This window comes from Perca fluviatilis, chromosome 16, assembly GCF_010015445.1.
Source record: "Perca fluviatilis chromosome 16, GENO_Pfluv_1.0, whole genome shotgun sequence".
Classification (NCBI taxonomy): domain Eukaryota; kingdom Metazoa; phylum Chordata; class Actinopteri; order Perciformes; family Percidae; genus Perca; species Perca fluviatilis.
Genome location: NC_053127.1, coordinates 9972590 through 9999026, shown reverse-complemented (window position 1 = coordinate 9999026; position 26437 = coordinate 9972590). Strand labels below are relative to the sequence as shown.

General features: G+C 38.8%; 1 protein-coding gene across 5 annotated transcripts in view; it reads right to left on the bottom strand.

The window, feature by feature from the left end:
- Window positions 1-26437, bottom strand: part of cadm1a (cell adhesion molecule 1a) — a 414371-nt gene that overhangs the window by 77266 nt on the left and 310668 nt on the right. For all 5 annotated transcript variants that reach the window (XM_039777288.1, XM_039777290.1, XM_039777291.1 and 2 more), the window contains 3 exons: window positions 22494-22640; window positions 6976-7128; window positions 5188-5325 (listed from right to left, as the gene is read on the bottom strand). In XM_039777288.1, coding sequence (XP_039633222.1) covers window positions 5188-5325; window positions 6976-7128; window positions 22494-22640 — 438 coding nt within the window. The remainder of the gene's footprint in view (window positions 1-5187; window positions 5326-6975; window positions 7129-22493; window positions 22641-26437) is intronic.

The window sequence follows — 26437 nt, the reverse complement described above, 5'->3', positions numbered from 1 at the left end:
AGCTGCTATATAGTGAATTAGTGATGACTTAGTGAAAGCTCTTTATTTGAAAAAGGTCATGCTGTGTTAAGCACCAAGAACTTTCTGAGAGACTGACTTTGGAGTGCGGCCTAGAGATGAACGTCACTGAAAGGCAGTGGAAGTTCAAGTGGCACTTTAAGTGTTTTGTCGATGCTAAAATGCAATCTCAGTTGGCCCTTTTTTTCCCTGTGCCTCCGCTACGTTTCACTTCTTTAACTGTTATAGTTTAACCACATTCTTCTGGAGCAGTAAGTGAGTCGTGTCTAGTTAATAAAATGTATGTGTCTACAGTCGCTTCAGTATGCCGAAAATATTCTTTTATCCACTTGTAGAGTCGTCCTGCTGGGCAATAGCGCGGTAATTGAAATCACCCTGCAGTTGTCTCATAAGACTTGAGGCTAATGGCTGTTTCGGTCCATGTCAGTCAATAAAGTGCCCTACCTACTGGCTTTTCTTTTTATACCTTCTTCTTTTCTTTCATCTTAAAATAGCAGAAATGAATGACCTGCACTGCTACAACTCCCTCTTTTCGTGACTTTCACTGCAGTGTAAGATATGCATGAGATGTATGAGTGCCAGGGCATATGTTGATAAATCACTAAACAACAGGATAATAGTAAAAGAAAAGATAAGGTATAACAGTGAGATAATGACTCTGTGCATATTAGGAGAGATGGTTAGATTTACATTGGCAAGCATGACAATCGCAACCTTTAAATGATATTTAAGAGAGCCTGATTATCCCTCAAGGTAATTAAGTTAAATTCTGGGGACGTTTAATTAGAAATAAGTCTGCCAGGCAAGAAGCCACAGCCGGAGGTAATTTAAGTAATTCTGTCCTAGTGTCAGAACTCTGGCACCCTCAGCCATTCTTATTCCTGCCATCTTCCATTTCCTTGCACGCCTTTGTCTTACACATTTTCGGCACCAGCAGAGCAATACCAAGTTTCGTTTTCACAACATGGCTAGTAGTGTCAGTTAAGTTGTACTTGCAAAGACTAAATGAAACAGGATGGATTTTAGAAATGGGCCCGCCATTGTTTTAGGCTGTTTCAGCTGAAGTAGTAGCACCTTTTCTCCTGTGGCGAAAATGGATTAAAAAGCAAATGGCATGCTCCAAATGCCGTCTTGTAATAGGTGAGCCTTTAAGTACCACTGAGTATTGTGTTATGGCAAAAAAAATTTTGCCTCTATCAATTGTCGAACTTTAAAGAGTGCCAAGCCTATTCTGTAAATGGCAACGCATTCCCAACGCATTTGAGACAACAGCATGGACGAGGGGTTGAGTTTTCTTTTTTTTGTTATACAAATAATAATCTTTGTGTAATTCAATAAAACAAGCACATGAGCATTGTTTCAAAGTTCAGTTAGCGAGCTGGAGGAAAATATAAACTAAAAAATAAAGTTAAAGCACACTGAAAAATAAAAACATGCTGGATAGAGATAGTTTTGTTGGGAGACACTGTGGCAAGATCCCATTTAAAGGAGATGCTGTGCCTCCTTAATAGTGTATCAGTATTTCACAGTGACTAGTCACTGCATCCACTTGGCCTGCGACCACACACACCATTAGTCCGTGTGCTTCCCGTGTTACTGTCAGCTTTCTGCAAGTTTTTTAAACATCATTTGGTAATCATTCTAAGGAATTAAATTAATGAACATAGCTAGATTTCTGTTGATATTTATTGGCCATATATTCATTTAACCCAAGTTTCTAACATGTTTTACATGTGCATGAAAAAGAATAAGTGAAAGTATCACTGTGACTGTCACTGTGTCTCATGGTAGGATAATAGGAAACATTACATGTTGTGGTAGATCCTGGTGTCCGAAATATTTAAATATAAAGCTGGACTGAATCTGAAACTGACAGTTAACTTAAAGGATATTCACTTCCAGAAGTCTAAAATGAGTCTGTTTCTATAGATTCCCTAAAGAGCATTTGCACAATTAAGATACATTTTAGTAATTAGTAATTCTCTGTAATGACACGATAGCTACCTGTCATTTGTCTTTAGGAGCTTCAATGAAAAGTGACCACAGGAGCATTACTTTGGCTATTCAATAATTACAGCCTAAGCATTGTCAACACTTGCACATATACACTGGTCAACAGAAACATAGCATTGCAAGAAGATTTGACTGAACGTCAACAGTCAATTTTTTGTGATGTTAACAGCTAGTTTTAAGACAATCCCTGACCTTGGCACATTGGAACATTCTCAGATTTGAGCTGACCACTAAGGGTTTAATTTGCTGCAGTGTAGAGGTGAAGCTGCTCGGGGCCTTCTACACAACTTCTGATTAGGACCTTTGTTTCAAAGTCTTTACAAAGCTTGCTGTCTGGGCTCTGAGGTGGAGCTGCCTGGCAGGAGGCCTGTTCACCCCTGAGGTCTGTTCAAGACTTCTAAAGCTCAGCCACCTTTGATGAAGGAATGAAAGTTGTCACGGTGCCAACAGGCCCTGGCCACCAATGCACATCAACATTGCTTTAATGGAAACTATTCAAAGTCTCAGCAGAGCTCCATTTAAAAAGCAACTGTATTGATGCAAGCACTAAATAAGGAATAACCAGGAAGGAAAGACAGAAACTGGCCCTACAAATGGTTCATTTATATACATGGCATAAGGGTTTAAAAGATGCATACGTGCATGTAAAAGTTAGAATTTAGCAATACTTCAAAGTAGAATGTGCACACCTACAGAAAGTGTGAAGTGTGAAAGTGCATTTTGGAAACAATGACAATTGTAAGACTAGTGGCAAAGTAATGAAATATAGAATCTATATCAGAAGGATTTTCATTCCATGGCAAACACATTCTGTACAATAATTCATGATTACTCTTTGTCCTAAAACAATGTTTTTTTCAGTTGGTTTGTTCAACAAACCGTGCATGAAATGACAAGCAGCCTATGAAGTGTGCATACCAAAACTGCTTTCACCTATAGCAGCTTTATCCATTTCCAGGTTCTTCCCTCTGTGGAACAACACCACTGATAAGGCAGACTGCACTTTAAAAGCAAATGCTCAGAAAGGGCATCGAGCTCCAGTGTCCCCTGATGCCCACCACTGGGGCCTGTGCTTTGCTGGTGTGTAACAACACACTATTTGGCATCAACTTCGACACGTCTAACCACTTCTTCTTGATTTCTGAAATGGTTCAGCTCTTGTGGTGTTCACTGCTGCTGTCACATGCTGCCCCTCAAGACATTCTGTCTTATTGGTTTCGCCATTTCTCTACCAGCAAACGGTGCAGTCCACCTGGCCTCAACAGTAATGTTAATATTGCCAGCTACTTTTAAATTTAGACATATTCCTGTCAGTTTAAAGTGACCATATGTAACTTTTAAATTATTCTGAAACTGTGTAATGTTCCATCTGATGATTGCCTCTGCCTAGGTCCGATTTTTCACGCAAAGTCACAAAATGATTTACAGTAGGTAGATGGCGCTACAGAGCACACATTCTGAAGGGTCACAGATTTCGGCTATTCTCATTCATCTGATGTAGTTATGGCTGATACTGGGGCAGGGCAATCACAGAAATAAAGGAAATTAAACGAAGAACTAAAAGCTAAAAGGGAAAGTAAAAGACTCAATCTCGGTCAGGCTTTTAACAGATGGGGACAATTACAGGATTGTAAATGATTCGAAAACGTCTCGGAATTGGCCCTCAGGTATGTCTATTTCATTCATAAAATAACTTTAGATTGTGCGATGTGGTTGTACGTCAGTAGCCAACATTAAATTACGTCCCCTTCCATTTAGCGCGGACGTTTAATTTCTTCTAGTCCGTGTTTGTGTTGGCCTACCATTTTCTTTTCCTTTGTCCCTCTATACCTGTGTAAAGCGTTGGTTTTATGAAATGCGCTATATAAATGTAAGTTATTATTATTTTGGTTGCTACAACAATCTCTTATTGCTTTGGCTCGTGACACAGTAACAGTGATCCCCGGTTTAGCTCACGATACATGCAGGCTAAGTGACTTTCTGTCAGAGCAAAACATTCATCGCAAATATTACCTCCCCGTAACGCTAACTCCTAGACCTTTACGACAGCAGGTGTGGTAAAAACACTACCGCTTTCGTCCAAAGGGGCAGCTGAAATCAACACAAACGAAAGTTACATACTGTATATCCACTTTAAGTCAAGTTTGGATAACTTCTTCCTTCTTATATATATTTTAGTCTTGTCTTAGTCAAAGATGGACAATAGATTAGTTGTCAAAGACTTTGTGAACATTTTAGTATAGTTTTAGTTAAGACAATGTAATAGCATTTTGGTCAAACTTAAAGGTCCCATATTCTAAAATATAAGATTTTCATGCCTTTTTTTATTTTTAAGCAGGTCGAGGTGCATTATAAACATTGTGAAATGTCAAAACGCTCAATCCACAGAGAAAGGCACACAGCCTGTATTCAGAAAGTGTACATTCAAACGAGCCATCATGACTTCTGTACGACTGTGACGTCACAACTATACGATATACAGGTAGAAAGTGGTGCCACATTGCCGTTACAGTCATTCCCCGGCTGCAATGATGATGCAGAGACCCTAAAAACAGATGTGGAAGACCTGGAAACGCTGACCAATCAGAATAGAGAAACATTAAAGCATGTTCTAGTAAACACCCAAAATACGTATAAGTATGAAACTGAAAATTAGCATAACATGGCCCCTTTAAGCAAAATGCATCCACTACTTAATGGGGGAGTTAACAGGGGAAGAACATTTTGAGTTCATTGTGACTTCTAAAGAGAAAATTGCAGTCAAGTGACAGGAGTATATCAGCTGGGTCAATAATCTGAAACTTTGAAAGCATACAGTACATGGTTTTCTTCTTTCTTTTGCTATTATGAGGAATTTATTTATGGTTCCATGTTTTTTCAATGTGAGGGGAACAGTAGACGCAGGTGGAGTTTTCTTTCTTCTGCGAGGTGACACATCAGCCAGCCCTTTTTCTCTGGTTCATTGAACATAGCGTGTTTGCGTCACACAGATGTGTTCTTTGTACAGATAACCAATTGAAAAATGTTAGACAGATGAGTGAATAGTTGTGAAAGGAACTTTAACTCTGATACTGCATAAGTGCCTTTAGGTGTTATGAGAGGAAATGTCTTGATTGATGATTGGGATTGTCTCTTTGTGTGCGGGGGCTGACCCACCTGGAAGCTCTTTATCTCCCTTCATCCATCTGATGGTAGCGGCAGGCTTACTGCTCATGGCAGTGCAGGTCATCTCTGTCTCGTTGCCCTCGCTCAGGACCTCATCCCGGGCCTCGATGATGGGGTTACCTGGAGGAACTACGACAGGACACACAAACATAACTCAGTAAACACTGGGGAAATATATTACTTCTACACCCTGAGCACAACATGATGAGAAGACAACAGAGCTGACCGAGAGGAGAGTTTTTTTTTAGGTTTATATATATATTTTTTTAAGTAGGGCAGATGACAATTACAAAGGTGCCCAATACCCATAATACAGTGCATTTTGATGGATGGCTATAATTCAACTTTGAAAATTACTTATTTATTACACTTATTAATTATATTTACAAGTATGCATGAGTATATATAACAAATATAAAAAAATCCAGCAAACAAACATGTTTAAAAATATATACATTCCTTAAATCTTTTTTTAATATATATACAAAAGTTACATTTAGCTATTTTTGCAAATTACAAGGTCAAGTATTGTGGAATTTTTTTTTTATCTATTTCATTTTATTTACAAAAATCCTATAAAATTGCTTTTTATGCCCTGTAGTATACATTGTATACCTTTGATAGAATATTCAAAATAAAGCAATATGCATAGAAAAACAAACATCCAAAAAGATGATTGATTAGGTATCAGCTAAAGGCCTAATAAGACGTTAATATGTTTGCATATTCCCATGTACTCACTAGTGATATGATTTCTTGAGGCATTTCTCCCTAACTGATAGTGATTAGAAATAAAGCACACAGTTACTGTATTTTGTTATTGCCTCCTCAGGCTTTGGGTTTGAATACTTTTCATGAAAATGTGAGGGGTAAACATTCAAGCTAAAACAGGATGCTGATGCTCTTTAAGAAGCTTGTCTGCAATAGAAAGTTGATGACAGCCAACCCTTTAATCAATCACAATTTAAATAAGAGCTTTTATCACTTGATGGCACACTCTGAGCTGAGTGTAAGTATGTTCATTTTCAAACAATGTAACCTGATTAGCACTTGCTTAGAGGGGTCATGTAGGACATTATTCAAACATAAACTCTCACAAACTAGTAAAGCCATGCATACTTACATACTAGGGCTGGTAATTTAATTTTATTGTTTATCCTCTTTCAGTGAGCGTATCATGACGATGTGCTTATTATGTGGAAAATCTGTTTGCTCAATTGCACTGAAAACCAATTTATGTTATTTCACACTTTTGTGCCATATCATATCAATATTGGAAACTAAATTCATATTGATATCTTGATATGAATTTCAGATATCATCCAGCCCTAATGCACGCTACTAAAACTACATACATAGAAGTGAAATTGTGCATGCATGTTACATAAACCATGCATACACTTCATTACAGTGAAACTTTGCACATAACTAGAGTTTATTACACAAGTGTGTCATTTCAGTAGTCTGTATGCCTTGTTTCATGAATGTGTGTATACAGTTTAACATGGCTACTGTATATTAGCTTGTTTAAACATTATGACAAGACTTAAAAAGCAAGTGCATATGAAATACATGATTTTCCAGTTTCAAACTTCATTGTAGCTGCTGTCAGAGCCTCTTGTAGTTTTCATAGCGAGCTGTCAGCCATGTTGCTCAGCGTGTGAATGTATTCTGTCTTCCACAGTCTAAATGTTGATTAATGGCTTTACCTCCCTGCTAACTTTGATTGTTTGTGTGTGTATCTTCATGTGTGTGTGTTTGTGCGCTTTGCTGTTGTACCTAGCACGGTGATGTCAGCGTAGGCTTCCTGCGGGGGGTCTGTGTAGAGCTGGCAAACATATCGACCCTCGTCTGACAGCGAGACATTTGACAGCGACACCCGCAGCTCGTTGTCTGAGAAGTTTACCAGCTGAAAGCGAGCGTCTTTCAGTGCTGAAGGAGAAAAACACACAATAACTTTATTTTATAATTCAGCCTGTTCTCATTAACCATATGTTCAAAAAATGTATGTGCACTATAAATCGTAAGTATTCAAAATTTTAAGATAAGGAGAAGATTCCAGATCAGCCCATCTGAGCTTTCATTTTCTCAAAGACAGAGCAGGATACCCAGGGCTCGGTTTACACCTATCACCATTTCTAGCCACTGGGGGACCATAGGCAGGCTGGGGGAACACATTAATGTTAAAAAACCTCATAGAGTGAAATTTTCATGCCATGGGACCTTTAAACTTAACTTTGGTGGCCGCATAACACTCACTTTTTGTGGCCTAAACTAAAGCGCAATGTCTGCCGAAACGACCGGCAGTTTGCGGTGCTTTGTTCCTGGCTCAAAGTTACCTATTCTCGGGTAACTGAACAACCAACTACTGCGGATACAACGGAGCACCATGCGGAGTACCGTAGCTGGCGTCTCAGAGCTTTATTTATTTATATGACACATGCCTAGTATAATAACATTAAATAATACAAGTAATGTTGACATCAAATGCTGTAATAAATCTATATATAACAGTAATCTTTACGCCATTTCATCGTAAATCTTTAAGTATTTGAACACATTTCCTTTACACTCTAGCATCAGATGAACTGTGTAGGATTTGGAGCCCTTTATGTACACAATCCCTCAATTTTAGTGGGACAAACAAATGGACAAACAAACTTCATCAATATTTGCTGTCAAATCCTTTGCAGTGATTGACTGTTTGAGGTCAACGACCCGCAGACATCAGAAGAGCCTATCATGATAGCTGGCATCTTTCCTGTGATGCTGTGCCAGTCCTGTACAGCAGCCATCTTCACTTCCTTTGAGTTTGTTCATCAGAAGACACAGCTATTCAAGATTATTTCAATGTTACCATTCCAATGTTTTTTCCATCATCCACTTATTATTTCTGAGCCGTTGCAGGTTTCTACCACACCCTCACATGTATTTTTGTGTTTCTTCAATGTAATGTGTCTTTTATGTTCTGTGAAACAAATAAAATAAACTAAATTAAACTTCTACAGCTGTGTCAATGTCTCTGTTTTTAATGGAAGGAACTATTCTTCTGGCTCTGGCACAGGAAGACGATGTTCCGATTCTTAATCCCACGTGAAGAGCTCTGATTGGATCAATGATGTTCAACCAATGTTGTCATAACTTAGAATAGATAGTACAGAAATTATGGTGAGGGCTACAAGAATAAAACCCAAGTTGTATTAACTGCTTCCATTCCATTAAAATGTAATCCATGATGCAAAGTAAGTTGTCCTACAATCCAGGGCTGCAACTAAAAACTAATTTTATTATTGATTTAACTGCTGAATGATCATGAGGTATATTTAACTTTCATAAAGCCCTGGGTTATGTCAATAAAATGTTTGTTTTGTCTTACTATTGCTCCAGAAGCAAATATATATTCAGTTTAATATGACATGAGACATTTGACAAGCAGCAAATCCTCGTGAAATCATGAAAAAGGAATTCGGGCATTTTTTAGATTAAGAAAATAATTGAATGATTTTCTGTCAACCAATTAGTCAATTAACCATGTCAACACTGCTACAGTCAAAATGTAAAACACAGTTTTTTTATTCATCAGGGGGTTCTTTGAGTCGTTTTAGTTCCACACTAGCCTAAAAGGGAGAGCCATTCAGCAGGCTGCTTTCTGATATAGGCATGCTTGTGTACAAATAATTATTTAATAGTTTTTAAGCACAAAAAAAGCCACTACTCATTTTTGTTTGACGTGCATTACAACTTCAAAGAACTTTCCAGAGAGAGAAAAAAACCCGACCACAATCTAATTAGTCAACAATCAATCACAGTGCAAAGTGACGTAACACAGCATGCAGCAATGAAAAGAAAAGGAGATACAAATTAAAACACAAGACCCATATTTACAAGTTTAGAACACCTTTCTGTTTAGCGTGTGCAGACATATAGCACATGCTAAAAACATGGTCATTCTTGGCTGTCCTTCAGTTGGCCTACAGTGGAATTGAGAATATAGCCATAAATCCTGTCTCTTCCTCATCTGTAGCCACTTTCATCTTGCTTTACCTTGTCTACCCATCTACCTAAGCACACTCTATCAGTTGTAATGTAGAATGACAACATGTGGTTAAGATGAAAGCCTACCCGTCTCCATCCTTCTTTGATGTCCTGATAAATTCTGCTCTGATTGACAGCAACTCCAGGCTCTTTGCACTCTGCACTCCCCTAGTATAGATCTGTGTACTCTCTTACAGCTTAAAGCATTAAACATGGAAACATCTGACGCAGAAGACCTCAAAACAGACATAAATAGCACAAAAAAAACACAAGGCTACATTATGTTTTCATAGATGATTTCACAGAAGGAAGATGATGCTGCAGTATTTGGCTCTAATGTTAAGCGAGAGAGACAGAGAGAGTGCTTGAAATACAGGAGAAAAAGGAGAGAGGGATACCGCCAGTGAGAAGTAGAATACTAATCACCACAATTGATTTTGTGCATCATTAAACAAGAACATCAAGCACATTTTTAAGTGATACCATTGGGCTGACTGGAGATGAAGCTTGTCACCACATTAAGAAAAGAGACGTGGAAAGAAATCCGAATCCAAAATAAAAAAAAAATTCAATCTCAACAAACAGGTGTGCTCTGTTCGGCCATACTGTTGGGTGCTCTGTCAGTGACATAATGTGCTGCTGCCACCTTCCCACTTCTCTCTGTCTTTGATTTGATTGATTTATCCTGCCACAAACACTCAAAACAACAAATGCCTAAGAAGTACAAACACACTAAGGAAAAATTGGAAAGAAGTAATATGAAAATGCAGTTTACAAGGGCGTTATTTTTCATGCAAATGCTTTCCATACACAGGTTTGTCACACGCACCAAAAAAATGAAATGGTTTGTTTCAATTGGTGCAGCTATTAGTGTCTTTAGTTACACAATGATGCCCTTATTGTGGCTCATGAATAGTATACCCCAATTAGGGTAGCTCATTCAAAGGCCTTGTTAGACCTGATTAAAATGAGAGGTAAGACTCTAATCCTAATGATTTCATTGAATTAAATCCTCCCAGATTCAAACATACCGGTGCTGCAGTATCCAGATGCAATGAAGAAAGCATTCAACAGTTTTCAGAGGCAGAGCTGCTCTGGAGGCACAAACTCTACTCACACTTTTTGTTACAATTACGATGAAGATATATGGATCAAATAGATTCATTGAAGAGCATTGTGGTAAATGGCATCCAATGATATAAATGTACAACATGTATTTTTCTGCCGCTAGGGGTCTTTTAATCGAAACCACGGATGTAAAACACGGCCTTTTGATGAGGTTGTGAAGTTGCGTGGGATCATGGGAGTTGTTGTCTTCATTGTTAACCACCATTGCCGATTAAAACATAATGTATAGCCATCCCACTAACCTCATTTTCAGGGACACGAAAAGCTAAGGTAGCTGTTGCTAGGGGCTGTTAAAGTATACTGTTTGTGGTGTCAATTGAAGAAATATGCTGATTTAAGAGTTCTGTAAATCGACTTACATTACAGGTGTGTTATTCTTATGCACCCTTGATGCCATTTCCTATCACTGTTTCCATGGATGCAGCTAGGCATCGTGCCAGCTACGCAAGACGATGACGTCCCCTTTGCTCAATCCTGGCTACAAAGCTCTGATTGGTCGATTGTTTTAATCAACCGGTGGAAACAGCTGTCAACGATCACAACAGCAGACACGCTGACCAAATCACAGATGTTGGTGCTGATTCAGAGCTCTGGAGCCAGACTACAACTATTTCACAAGACTAGTGGTGGAATGGAATGGAATGTAAGTACATTTACTCAAGTACTGTACTTAAGTACACATTTGAGGTAGTTGTACTTTACTTGAGTCTTTTCATGCCACTTTCTACTACTACTCTACTTTCAGAGAGAAATATTGTACTTTTTACTCCACTATATTAATCTGACAGCTCAAGTAACTAGTTACTTTACAAATGAGTTACAATATAGATTATGAAATACGATGTTTGATTATAAATTAAACCCAACAGTATAATGGCCTACAAGTCTAGGTGAAATGATTAGCTGATTATACCCTTACTTGATGACAGAACTGTTTGGATTGTTTCCGGTTTTTAATAACTTAAGCATATTTTCCTGATGATACTAACATACTTTTACTTATGTAACATTTTCAATGCAGGACTTTTACAGTGTGGTATTAGTACTTTTTCTTAAGTAAATTATCTGAATACTTCTTCCAGCACTGCATAAGACATATCAAACATTGTCTCAGTGTTACAAAAAGAGTCCTAGATCTGCAACTGGATTCAGAACTGCACAAAGAACTAACCACTTGTTCCTTTGCCAATGGCCTACCCAAACACACCCTTCCCTTCCATCAATTTGACACGATCCTTGCCAATCAGATATAATCCATTTCACAAACACATTTCTCAGAGATCTCATAATCCTCTTATGCGTCACTTCTAAAGAAGGCATTGTGGTATAAAGCATGATTTGAATGACTAAAAACCTTCATTGAAAATAAACATTGAAAAGAAACACAGACATACAGTAGTGGCACTGTTGCAAAGGCACAGTCCTCACTGCTCAAGGCTTGGGGCAACAATACAGTAAGGCTCAAAAAGATACAAAGAGAGACGTTGAAGAACAGCCTCTTTCACACAGCAGGGTTGAACACAGAGGTATATTTCAGACACAAAAAGTAGTGGCCCTGGCAAAGAGAAGGTGAGCTGGGCAACACTGCAGTACATTTCACTTATCTTTGTGTACTCTGGACTAAAAAGAGAGTGACCTTTAGCTTCACGCTCTCTTTGCCCTGTTCTTCTTCTCTTGTTCCATCATATCTGATTGCGTGAGAAGGACATCGCAGATGTCTGACAAAAGTAATTGATAGTCAAGTCTTTGGAAGAGAAGTCTGTCCAAACTGTGAAAGGCTGTAAATTATCTGATATATCTGTCAGTTTTTAAGGCTGATAGTGATGAAGCTAATTTAAAAGCAGTGACAAGACAGTACAGCAGACAGAGACTTTGTGAGGTAGGTGACAAGGTGAGTAAGTCCAACCTTTTTCTCTTTCTATTCAAGTTACAGAGTGTAGCATCACTGGTCATGCCTATTATGTGGAATGACATGCAGCAAAGGTCAGAGTCGAACCCACGGCCGCTGCATCGAGGAGTAAACCTCTACATATGTGCGCCCGCTCTACCAACTGAGCCAACCTGGCCACACGCACAATTGTTTTTAAGGGAATGAGCATGTTACGTTCTTCCCAGTTCAATTAACCCTTTTAAGCAGTAAGTCATGTAAATATTGTTCATTTTCGTTCATTATATTGATGTATATTGTACCTAGAGGAGGTTAACTATAGACGATCAAGTGCAATTGTTGATTTACATACTCATTTCTGCTCTGAGAACAACGGCATGTAGGCTATGCTGCTAGCTAAATTAGCCATCTACTAGGCTTTATGTGTGTGGTAACGTGTGTTTCCATATATCTAGTAGTAACATCACTGCCGTGGATGTTTGGATGTTTGCGGTCTGAAAGGTTTGTCGGTTATCAGAATAAAAGGACAACTCAATTGGGAATACTGGCCTGTGGTGTCTCTATATAACACAACGCAACGCAAGATCACACCTGTTACACATGTGCACCACTCTCTGAGCCAAATGACAATAGTGTAACATTAGTGCAGTGTAAGTTACAGTCCCTTTAGTGTGAAAACACAGTATGTTTTGCTGAACAACAATTGGAGGGAGTCATGCTGGCAGTTGCATGTACTGTAGGTTTGTTCCTGGGACAAAACACTGTGGCAAAAAACCTTAACATGACTCCAAGGCCTAAGATACCCATGAGATTTGGCTAACTTAGACTAATAAAGCATATTTGCTTTAGTTGAACTTTTAAATGCATCTTTCACAGATTGAGGACCGTGGATTTTGCCCCCCACCTTTTAAAGTGTAGGCACTCAAAGGTAGCTATAGCTTTGCAGCCGGTATGGAGAGGAGGAATGATTACAGCGACCAATAACTCTGTTATCATACATAGAGCATGTGAGAATTGTATTAGGTTACAGTTGAAAAAAATCAGACCCGATACTTTAATGTTTGCATTATACCTTGTAGTCATGGAATCACGTCCCATCTCACATTACCACTCAGCACTCAACATACTTAAACTAAAAAATTAAATACTAAATGGGCTGCGCGTAGAAAGCACTTCTGAACCTGAGAAGGACAAAGTGCTTTCCAAAACCTCTCATTCACCCACGCACACACACGCACACTCACATCGATGGCGGCGGAGCTGGCGTACAATGCACTGACCTGCTCATCGGTGACAATTTGAGGTTTAGTGTCTTACTCAAGGACACTTTGGCATGTGGACAGGAGGAGCTGGGAATCATAATGTCTCACAGTCATAACTGGTACGGGTAAAAGAGGTCACCATTCAGGAAAAGCAAGTCATTTTAAGTGTTTGACCAAATTAAAAATGGCGTTGAGGACTTGAGTATCCTTTTACCACGGATAACACTGTGTTAATCTTTTGAGAGAATTTTCTACAGAAAAGATTAAAAAAAAAACATTTTACTTTTGATTAATAATTTGATTGATGTAATAACTTTGCCATTTATTGATCATTAACCATAAAATATTGTCACTTTTTCCATTGAAATAGCATATACATTAAAGGGCAAAGTTGTTTGTCTGATCACTTGAATAATCATCTTTACAAATCTATGCCTATTACAAAGTGATAGCTAATGCAAAAACATGATGTTCTGTATTTGAACATTTTCAATATTTAATCTCCTACTACTAGGTGCCCTGCCATACAAAACCGTTTTTACTTGCATTTTTTGAAATATGTTAGGTCCATATGTGTTTGTGTTATGTTGTGAATGTGAAAATGAATTGCTAGCTCATCTGTCAGCTCTAGCCACTGAAAAGAAATCAGGCCAATTACAAAAGCTGGTCAGTGTGACATCATGTGGCCTGAGCTCATTACTATTCATTAGCTCGCCCAGTTGGGCTGGGTAAAGGATTCTGACAGCCAAGCTCTCATTGGCTAGCTGTTAGCCAATCAGATTCAAACAGCTTAGCTTGTTGAATATTAATGAGAACTTGCAGAAATCGAGCTGACTCTTCCTGTAGGCTTTCTATACCACGCTAGAATGGCTTGAGACAAGGTAACCAAGGCATTTTTTCCCACAAAGAAATGTCACAGAGTCCATGGTAGAACTTCAGACATTACCACAAAGTAATGAAATACGTGTGGCAGGGCACCTTTAAAGTTGGTTATGAGCAGGCCCACACGGAATCTGCGCCCTTAAAACTCCAACGACACCTCCACAGATTTTAAAATGTTCTTTGTTGTCTTCAATCAATATTGTCACATTAAAAGCAAAAACACATTCTGGATCAGCGCTGAAAACTGTAAAAAGAATCCGCAGATTCGGTTTGGCTCTGGTTATGAGTCTCACAACAGGCTGTGCAAACTGTCAAGCTGCCATGATCTCACCACGAAATGTAACAGAGAGTGAAGAAAAAATTAGAGTGGGTGAGTCTTGTGGGGAAACTTTAATACAAAGCAAAAAGGAAATTGGGATCAACACATCCTCAAATGGTTCTTTTCCCCCTATTTCACCTGTGCTGATTGCATGATTTCATAGTAATCTTGCTTTTTCTTTTCCCTCTCTTGATTCACCTTCATTCTTTCTCTGCATTTCATTCGAACCGTTTTTTTTTTCTCCAGCTTCAGCCAAGAATGACTCCCATCCACAGAGAGCTGCAGATGATGAGTGTGCCTCGCCTAAGTGGCTGCAATCAATTGTGATTAGTGGCTGCCGCTACTTTTTGAGAGGAGCACATCAGCGTTTTTTATTGGGTGTCAGAGTGGGTGAGACGAGGTGGGGCGGGGGTAATTACATTCTTACAAAAAACCTCCTCCCCACTCTAGGTGAAGTCCAGGCTTCCAAATCACTAGTCACCACCTAAACCCAAAGTATGGAAACATTTAGCATTGCTTCTGAAGTTGTTAAGACTCATGAGGGCTTTTATCTTTCTAGCACAGATTTTGGTAATCAAAGAACTGCCTGTTCTCATGTTTCTATTAGTATTATATATCTATTTGTTTGCACTGTTAGAGTTTTATAATCTTCCAATAGTCATTTTTCAGCTCATAATGACATTATCAATCATGTGATCTTTTTCATTTAACAAGATAACGTTTTCATTAAAATATTTCTGGAGCATAATGTTTATATTCCCAGTGTATTTTTATTTCATTCCCATATACTATGTTCTTTTTCCTATCCTATTTGTTTTAGATGCATCCTTATTATTTGCTGTAACCGTCTTCTTTCCCCATGGGGATCAATTTGAAATCTAATCTTACAGTATCTCATTCAAGCTCATCTTTATTTTTTTATTTATTTTCTTTACAAATGATACTTAACATGCTTTGCTTGATTAAAAATGTTCTTTGAAAAACCACCAGCAATATATAGAAAGATAAGTTTGGTCTCAGTACATATACATCAGTGATTCCCTTACTGTCAAAGTGATGTAGTGCATTATTAGGGTATGTATAAATATAAAGATTTTTCATATTTTAATCATGAAAGTAGTACACTGTCACCTTGGTTCCCTTCTTGGTTCAAAGCTCCATTCAACTATATTTTTGTTATTAACATTTATGAAATGACTGACAATTACTATAAATCAACTCTGCAGATCCATCTATTGTATCTTTTAGCCACTTTTAGCTCATTGTTTTGGTTTAAGAAAACCATTTTTTTTAAGCAAAGTGTTTATCCGCTGCATTATCCACCCAGTATCAAACAGCAAGGAGGTGAAGTAAACAGCTAACTGGTTAAGAAAGTCATCATCTTGCCGCCCAAGAGCTGCAGATATTTTTCTTAGGAGTTTCCTAATGTCTGCTGGATGTCCATCACTTGGCAACCCTAACATGATGATTTATCAGGGCCCTATTACTTATAAGGGTTCTGATCACAAGTGCTTAACCCAGCTATAAATCCAACAGAATTCTTCTCATACAGACAGATGCACAACAAGAGGAGCTGCTTGAAATACTCAAAGCCAAGAGTGAGATGAAAAACTGGTCTATCTCAGCCAGCCTGTTCCACTTCTGCTGTGTTTCCACTTGACATTAACATTACAGACCCCTTTCAACTGTAAAGAAGATGTAATGAAATCCTGGTCACACGCAAAAACAGACTCAGAAATAATCAAAAGACGTGGTTATCAACTTTGGTATTATTCCTTTTATTCACTTGGCTTGGGTGTAGAATACCAAATTTAAGATTGTCAAGGATACACAGTAAGACACTGCTACCTATTTGTGATTTGGGGTGGCAGTAGCTCAGTCTGTAGGGAGTTGGGTTGGGAACCGGAGGATAGCTGGTTCAAGTCCCCATACGGACCAAAGTATGGTGGTGGACTGGTAGCTGGAGAGGTGCCAGTTTACCTCCTGGGCACTGCTAAGGAGCTCTTGAGCAAACCCCCCAACTGCTCAGGGTGCCTGTCCAGCTGCACTCTGACATCTCTACATTAGTGCATGTATAGGTACTGAGCGTGTGTGTAATTCAGACCTGTGTGTAATGTATATAACAACAACATTGTAATTTGCGGGAGTAATAAAGTATTATTATTCAACATTTATCACTATTCAATCACTCTTGGGTCACTATTCATTTTCAGTGGAGAACACTTCAAATAACTAAGTAATTAAGTAATGCAATTTATCAAAGTAAGCTCAATAGTTATTAAATCTATTCATTAAAATAATAATAATAATCAGGTCAAATGTAGTCTCTTTGCAAGGTCTAACCATGTCCTTCACGTGGGGATCTTTTTTATATACAGTATATGTTTTCCCCACGCTGCCTCATTAATCTGTTTTCACATAACGCCTTTTTACCCTGAACCTTCAGTGGACGGATCACCCACTGCTAGAAGCTGCAATCATCTCCTCCTCCACAGGAGAACTAGGGCAGCGCATGTGCGTGAGCGCTCAAGTGCTCCTTTGAGCCTTTTTATACAAGTAACCATGTAGGTGTGTATTTGCAAAAGAAGACACTTTGCTTTAGTGAGTGGGGTCAGAAGATTGTGCCTGTGCTCTCGCAAAAAAGATTTGAGATATGTTTGCACTCTCTACTATAAAGGCTGCATCTTTGCTCGTCAACCCTATTCATGCTACACGGCCAAACACTTAAGCAGATGGGAAGTAAGCTGTAGAGGTGTAATTCAGGCTGTTTGGTTAGCCAAAGAAATCTGCTAGGGGGAGTAGTTAAAATATCAGCTTAAATTGCAAGGTATAGATGTTTGGTAATGCTATTAACAAGCTCTCCGAGTTAGGAATTAATTGTGCATTTCAAAAACCTTGGGTGATATTATCAGTCATAATTAAGGGAGTGTGTTATGTCAAATAAATCACTACACTCCATGTTTGCAATGTTGTAATTGATAATAAAAGTAATGCAAAAAAGGTTAAAATTGGTGATCTCACAGACATAACATTAGCTGTTAAAGGATGATTTGTGTCTCAGAAATGGGGTAAGAAAAATGTTTCTCAAAACATATGGCAGTTTGTGCTACAGCGAACCAGCTGTGGGTTTACTACATCTAGCACAACAGTATTCACTTATTAAACAGGTCATTGCGCCATGGCAACATCACCATCTGTGTATACGACAATAGCGAAAACAATAATTCGTACTAAAGCGGCACGTCTGTCATATTGTCACAGAAGTAAACCGCTGTTGCTTAGCGTGAGGTGAACAAGGCGACCCTGCATTCTCATCATCTCATCAGTGGTGGAAGAAGTACTCAGATCTTTTACTTTAAGGTAGCACAGTGTAAACATACTCCCTTACAAGTAAAAGTACAAGGGTATTAACATTACAATATACTTAAAGTATATGTCATGGAGATAGGGAGGTAGAATGAAACGCAGCGCAACAATATCCATGTCCTGAATCTCTTTGACTTTTGTAGTTGAGTAAAAATAACTAAATTGAATAAAATGGCTCAGAGAATGGATCAGAACTACTTTGGGTGGACATGAAGTGTAGGCTAACAGTAGGATGACCAAGTCTGTGGTTGTAACTGCTGTAAGTTTTTAAAGCATGCCTTTCTTTTATGCCTCTTTACCCACTCTTGCCGTCCATCTCACACTTAAACATAATCCACCACTGTGGATTCAGACGGAGATGGCAGATGTGATATTTTGAAGTGGGCAATGTTGTTTTGGAGGCTGCCTGGTGGATGCCATGTCATAATGAAGCAGTGCAGCTGCGGCGAAGATGCCTGGGAGGGATCAGATGAGATCAAGGAGACCCCCTTCAAAGAAGTACACCTTGCCCTTGACAGCCAGCTTGTGGGAGTCGGCTCACTGCGGCTCGGCACCACAGCAGATAAATACCAGGCTCGGTTTAGCATACGAACGAAAGCTTTCTGCGAGAGTGCCCTGCCCTCCTATAGTATGTAGAAGGTATGTTTGTAAGGCGCTGAACATGGCAAAGGAAGGGATGGTGCGTGTGGAGGAGGGCCTGACAATCACCCTGCTCACAGGGAAGCCAGTAAGTGTGGTGGATCAGAATGTTGAAAGAACTAAGTCATGAGTGCATGTACAGTATGTTTGTGCACACGCTTTAAGTCTTAGCTCATAAAGAAATTTTAACATGTAAATAATAATGCACTCTAACTACAGCAAACAACATGCAGCAGTTATGACAACATCAGGGAAAGATGCAGCTAACTATATTGAGCATGCAGCTTATGAACATTCATGTACATTCATTAAAAAAAAGCAGTGAGGGACATGACAGCAAACTGTCGGTGCAAACAGTAGTTATGTTAAGGAGGTATGAAATTGAACTAACTTTAGACATTTTAGAATGGGTATTTGCAAATTAAACCTGAACTAATACTTCTATGTATTGATTTTATGCTTTACATTCATTGTCTTTATATATTTTTTTTCCGTTGTTTTCATCCATAAACTTCAAACTGCACACTTCGAAACAAACTCCGGAATACACAAGTCCTCATATGCCTTGAGCTTATTTTCTTATGGATAAATAACTGTCTACTTCCACATTCAGCAGTAACGGCGCAAAAGTAACATTAATGTTTATGTCAACGTTATCAACATTTGTCCAATATTAACTCTCTTTTTGCCTCTGATTTTGGTCTCCACCATCTCGAGAGTAAAATATATGCCTGGTAAATGCTACACTATGTTCACCAGCTCGCCGTTCTTAACATCTGTTGAGTGTTTTGTGATAATGTGAGATGTCTCAGCGTGGCAATAGCACTGCATTGATTCCCATGGTTGACTAGTGAACATTTATCATGCCGTAGTTGCAATGAAATACATTGACAGTGAACATGTGCAGACATATTGGTTGCACACATATAAACTTTAGCTTGTTATTGGCAAAGACATATTATTCAAAACCATATTTGCTAGTGCTGATTACTTGTAAAAAAAATGTTTTTAATGGAGACAGGGTAGGGATACTATACAGGCTGCTAAGAGCTAACTGTACACTACAGTAAAAAAGTCATTAATGAATCATAGGTTCTTGAACTTTGTATTTTGAACTTACAACATACTACTTCTGTCATATAGTTAAAGAGGTCATGTTAAAATCAACACTCTACACTTGGGGGATTAAAAAACATAATTAAAGAAACCAAAACCTGGCAAGACAGAGAACAGAACAGATTATGTCCAGCTGAATTCAGCTAATTAGAGCTGTGACATGATAATTGGACAGGATAAGAATAAACATAACAGGTCATTAAATGTTTAGGGATATTAGCTGCTTTTATTAAAGCAGACATGCTGAAAGGGAAACATGTCTGGTAGAGCGTATTAACCTCATTCTGTATTAGTCCCGCTGCAGACATGTGGGTCAAACTTAATGCAGCTCCCTGGATGTACAAGTAATGTAAGATAATATTAATCAATGTTTTACAGCTTTACTGCCGGCTCCATTCACATGATTTGGTTAAACTACACATTTTATGATAGTTGTCTTAATTTATCAGCTTTGTCTTCAAACTGCAGCTTGACCACATTTATACCGAATGTAAATTATATGTCAAATGTCTGTCTAATTTTATTACTGCCTGCAAAATGAACCAGTGAAACTGACATAAATAAATACCTCACTGGGATTGATGTCCATGTCATCTAATCACATCAAACTGCTTCAGACTATAATTAAACACATTCCATATCAATCACATAAAGACACGGCAGAGCTGGATGTTTTCTCTCTTGTAGCAGACAGTCTGCTACCAGCTAGCATACTTTCTCCTCTGACAGCCTCATAATAACCCCTTAGATGATCTATGATAGACACGGTTTTCATAAACAGCTACAACTGTACTTTATATCAAGCACATGAAGGCAATCTGGAATGTTTAGTGAAAGTATAATCTAATCTAGGCCTACTTTACTGACAATTTTAGGTTTTGTTCTGTCTTCCAAGACTGCAATTGTGTAATACTTTTGCACTAGTTTTATTCAATTTAGTTATTTTTACTCAACTACAAAAGTCAAAGAGATTCAGGACAAGTTGTGATGTTGTTTCAGAAATGTTACAAAGATTAATTATGGTCTTACACTATACTCAGATTAAATATTTATGTCTGTGTATGTAAAGTCATCCTGATAGCATGATGTTAGTTCAAAATGAAACAATCTACTGAACTTTTATTATGAAGATTCGTTCATAGTTCTAATACTGCATTCATTCCATGTCAGCTAAATGGGAGAAATGAGAAAACCTCTTGTTATTACGACTTGGGAGTGTTCAGACATTATTTCAAGATGATTAGCTAGGCCTGTAGTTACACCAGCTGGCTAATTAAGCTTTAACTGCCTACATTTTCAATTATGTTAATTATATTATGTAGTGGAACGAACCAACCTGTGTTCTGAACATAGGCAGTGGACGTAGCTTCCAGGTCTGAAAAGTAAAGCCAATACACAAGTGCCTTAAGCGTGCATTATTTCTAATGGCCAGCAGGGGGAAACTGCACTGGTTGTAAAAAGAAGTCCGATTGTAAAGATGTCTATGAGAAAATGACCCTACTTCTGACTTAATTTATTACCTCAGTAAACTTTATCATAATGAGTGTATGGTCTCAATCACTCATTTTAAATCTTCTTCAATAAAGAATGATTTATTATTGTGAATTCTGGTCTAATTTATTTTTAAATTGACAATAGAGCAGGAAATGCTTTAGGGCATGGCTGTGATTAAAAAGTCGCTACCATGGTGACCTGTCAATCAGGATAGGGGCTAAGCAATGTGTATCAATGGCACTGTGTACATTTAAATAGCTGTGAATGTGTTTTCATCTTAAATATTTGACCCTTTCACTGTGTGTTTTCAAATTATCAAAAGTGAATTGCCTAAAATGTCTTTGTTCAGCGTTCCGTTGTACTAAACAGTCACAGCTGTTAATTTTTTCCAGTAAGTACATTTTGTTTAAAGCCTGTTTTCACTAGTCAAAACTAGAATCCCAACTAATATAAAAGTTAATGTGAATTACAGAAGCACCTTCTCGTCTAAATATGGTCACTTCTGACTAAAAAAAACAAGATGGCGATGGCCAAAATGCCCAACTCAAAGCTTCAAAACGGTAGTCCACAAACCAATGGGTGCACTGTGAACCTTTGGTGTAAATTTACAGATAAAATCTCACAGTGTCTTACTGTTTTAATGTTACACGGTATCATACTGTAAATGCCAATGCATTCTGGGATAAAATAATATTACAGCACTATCTGTGAATGTTACAGATTACAGGTATTTACTGTTCATACCAATGCGTCTTGGAAAAATAAAGCAAATGGCGGGAATTACACTGCAGCCGGTATATTACTGTAAATTCAAATTATACAGTAAGAAACGGTCTATTTACAATAAAATGCCTTCAAATTTAAAAACAATATGCATACTGTAAATAAACAGTAGTTTACTGGCAAAGCTGCTGCCAGTATATTACTGTAAATTTACAGTGAACAGTTTTACAGTGTGGCTACGTCCACTTCTCTTATAAAGTCTATGGTTCTGAACAAACAAAACTGACTACAAATCAAAAATTACATATTAAACAAGGCCAAATAAAAACGGCATAACAACAATAGTCCCATCAGCCTGTTAAGTTCATGTTGGCATCTCCTTTTGTTCCACAGTAGACTCTCAAACATGACAGTAATGTGACGTATAACGCTGGATGATACTCACGTCTCATGTCTCTGAAGTAAATTGTCTGTCTGTTGGGGTTGAGCAACTGGATAACGGAGTCGTCGTTGTTCTTCACCCGACAGCTGATGATCGCCATCTCGCCCTCCACCACCGACACATTGTCTGTCACCAGGTTCTGACTCACCACTGGACGGGACAAAGACAAGGTGTTGGTGAATGCAAAAAAACAACAACAAGGGAAACATAAGTCAAACAACAAGACTTTTATCACCTCTGACTGATAACTGAGCACGACATTAACAAATCAAGAACAACACATAGGGTAGAACATCTAACTCAACAGGGAAGGATATCGTCAAAGAATGTCAATGGATATTGATAGGACAGTGTTTCTTAATCTGGCGGTTGGGGCCCCCCAAGTAGTTGCAACATAAATGTGAGAAATCACTGAGCTGATTAACTTAATTACTTTTTCATATGCTTTTTTTCTAGTGAATAACAGGACCATTTGACCTGTTCTGACCATTAAAAATTATTAAAATAAAAATGGGGTAAATGCGATAATAAGCTGCAGACATATGTAATTGTAGATCACAAGCACTGCAGACAATGCTCAGGACACTTTGCAGAAAAATTAGTAAAGTCAATAAATTCAAAACCTCTTTGAATGTTGTGCCCTGTAATTCTCCTATCTTTAGTAATTGTGTTGGTGTAATATTACATTAAATGAGTGGCAGCATGCAGCCGGTGGCAGACCAAAACTGTTTAATGCGTGTCCATGGGAATAAATAGAACTGAGGGCTAGATTTATCAAGCAGTTTGTGCCTGTTTCCAGGCGCTAATTGGTCGCAAAGACGGACGTAACCGATGCGGGCTATTTACAAACAGGGCGCACTTGGGTAAAATCGCAGATTGTCTGCCACATGAGCGAGAAGAGACAAGTTGCGCTTTCAATATGCGTTCGTGGAGGGTCGGTGGAAGTGGAAAGTTCCACCCAAAAGGTGGGAGGATAAGCGCAAAGTGCGGCCTAATTATATATTCCGTGATATTTACAAAGACTGTCAGGAAGAGCGCGCCTCTATTCGGGGAAATTCTCCGCCTCTTAAAAGCAGGTCTAAACCAGCCGCGCAATCGAGTTTCCTCGTAGACCTTTATGCCGCTGGTGAAATGGCAACAGTAAATTGATCAAGACGAAGACATAGGCGAGGCTGAAAATATTTTTAACACAAGAATCACACTTTGTCAGTGAACACATCATTTAGCGTTACAGATCAAGCAGCCATGCAATATTAGAGTTACTGGAAGAAATCAAAGATGAAATTGAATCTCCCACTCAGCGTTCACATCCCATTCCAGCCGTTGTTAAACTCCTCGCTACATCACAAATATTGGCATCAGGATCATTTCAAACAGTCATAGCATCAGCAGTGTAATATCTGCAGCTCTGCACTCAGATATCATAGCACAAGTACCGCTTTGCTACAGCGCAATTTACGGTCTAGTGGGCGGAGAAAGACGCTGATTGCCTGATGGGTGTCAGGGTTGATAAATACTACGCAAAATGTGGAAGCATAGCGTGCGCTATTACCGAACTCGCATAAACAGACGCAGCGCAAACTTTGCTAGTGTTAGTAAATTAGGCCCAGAGTGACCAGAGAAACTCAACAAGTGGGCTAGGAAAAATTGGTCACGGGCGCCATCAGCTGCAACTTAGATTGCTACACTTCCTTGTTTCACATACAATATATCTGCCTGAAAAATGAAAAAAGCTGTGAGCTACTTTGATTTGAAAAACTACAGTAATAACATCTCAGACTTTGCTTTGGGGTTGCATCCATTGTTGCAGTTGATGGTAAGCCTTGAGTGGCTTTGATTTATTTTAAATGATCGCTACAAAACCAACACCTGGCAGCTTGCCAGTGGAGGCTACTAGTTATGTCCGTCCCCAGCGCAAAATAAAAAAAAAAAAAAAAAAAAAACACACACACAAAAACGCACACACAACGCACACACGCGCACACACGCGCACACAAACACACTCACTCGCACACACACTAACACAGACAAGCACACACAGACAGAGAAACACACACGCCTAAATTACCAACAGTGGACTATCAGGCCAACAACACACACACACACACACACACACACACAACACAACACACACACACACACACACACACACACACACACACACACACACACACACACACACACACACACACACACACACACACACAAGCAGAATCAAACCTAGCACTTGCTTGTGCTTTTTCATGTCCTCCGGTTGTCCAAATAGTTAGAAATTTAAGCATGCTTGTTATAGATGTTATCAAACTACTGTAGGCAAAGAAAGTCTGCTTGTCTTTCTATCAGGGCCTTGTGATGCTTCCCAGACACAATGACGAATGTGTCCGAGATGAATGATTGAAACAATGACACAGAACAGGGAATCTTCCACCGGATACTTTGTTTGTAAAATCTGAGTCACTGAAAACCATTTCCTTTTCTCTCAGTAGACGCTAAATTCAGTCTCTGCTTGCCCAATGCTGCTTCTGATTATAGTTTTAGTTTGGAAAATTATTACACTGCACAAGCTTCCCACCTTATAAATAAAGATAGCTAGTAAACTGACTATAAACAGGTGGTTCAATATGAGGCTGCAACTTACTAATGGGGTTGCAGGTTCTTTTAAATTACTTTTATAATCATTGAATTCATTTTCATTTCATTTTAAGATGCAGGGTTACATAAATGAAGTGCAGACTGCTAATGTTCTAGAATACATCAGGTCACATAAAGAGGCTACTGTTGCCAAGCTTTCAGTTGAGGTTCAGAAAAAAACATATGGATAAAGTCTTTATAATTCCCCCCTTACACTTTCCTCCTACATAGTTACGAAAATAGCACCACAAATAACATCTTCTAAGAGAGGCTAAAAGGACCGAGTTAGGGGCGGAGGGGGGTGAGAAGCGAAAGAAACTAAAAGAACGCAGGAAACATCAACTGCTGATTTGCATGCCTCAGTTGTCAAGCACCTCTAAATATCCCTGCCATTTAGGAGACAAGGAGGATGAGGAGGGAAGAGAGAAATTGCATCCTCTGATGCTGACAGATAAGGATAGACAGCTTAACAAACGAGATTCAAATGAGCATCCCTTGGTGGCCCAAACACAGCCCTAAATAAATGAACCTCGGCATCTTTAATATTCAAGACAGATCCTCATTTTTCAAACATGTGCAGAGGTGGGCGGCGGGGTGGGCATCTGGTTATGATAATACGCTAACACGCTACAGAATGCATTCCAAGGCATCCGCTGAAGGTTACAAGGCAGCAGCAGGGTGCTGCAAGGTGTCTGCTAAGTTGCATTTTAAGCCAGTGGAGGTAGTACGACGGACTTCAAACGGCAGCCGCCTTGTCAGCTGCCTAATTGTTCCTGTTGTGATAAATAAACAACTCTGACACACTGGAAGATGGTGAGGGGAGGCGCGGGGCCTTACTCTAATTAATGGCCAACAACGAGCATGTGTGTTGGCCACCAAGGACACTGTCAAAGGTGCTACAGAAAAAGCACTTTTGACATCGTGGAGGGCGAATGCTGTTTGAAGCTGCAACATGAAGCTTTTCAAAAAGTATTGAGGGGGAGGTGTGCCACAAAAACAAAAGGGAAAAAACAAGGGCCAAAGCTTGTAAATAGAACAGTTTATTATAGGACAACTTTTCATTGTATAATATGTTGTCTATTGAATATGACCAATGGGTTTTCACAAAGGCTTTTTTGTATTAAAAGGACCATACCAGTGGTTTTATATGTTTTAGTCCATTTAATCACATACAGTTAACAGCAGAGCTAACCTTTTAGTAAGTATGCTGCTGTGTTTTAGAAGTGGTTTTATATTCCTTTTACAGGCACCCATCCACGGGCTTCAATTCATTTTCATGTGTTATTTAAATGAAGAAGTATATTATTGAAACATCG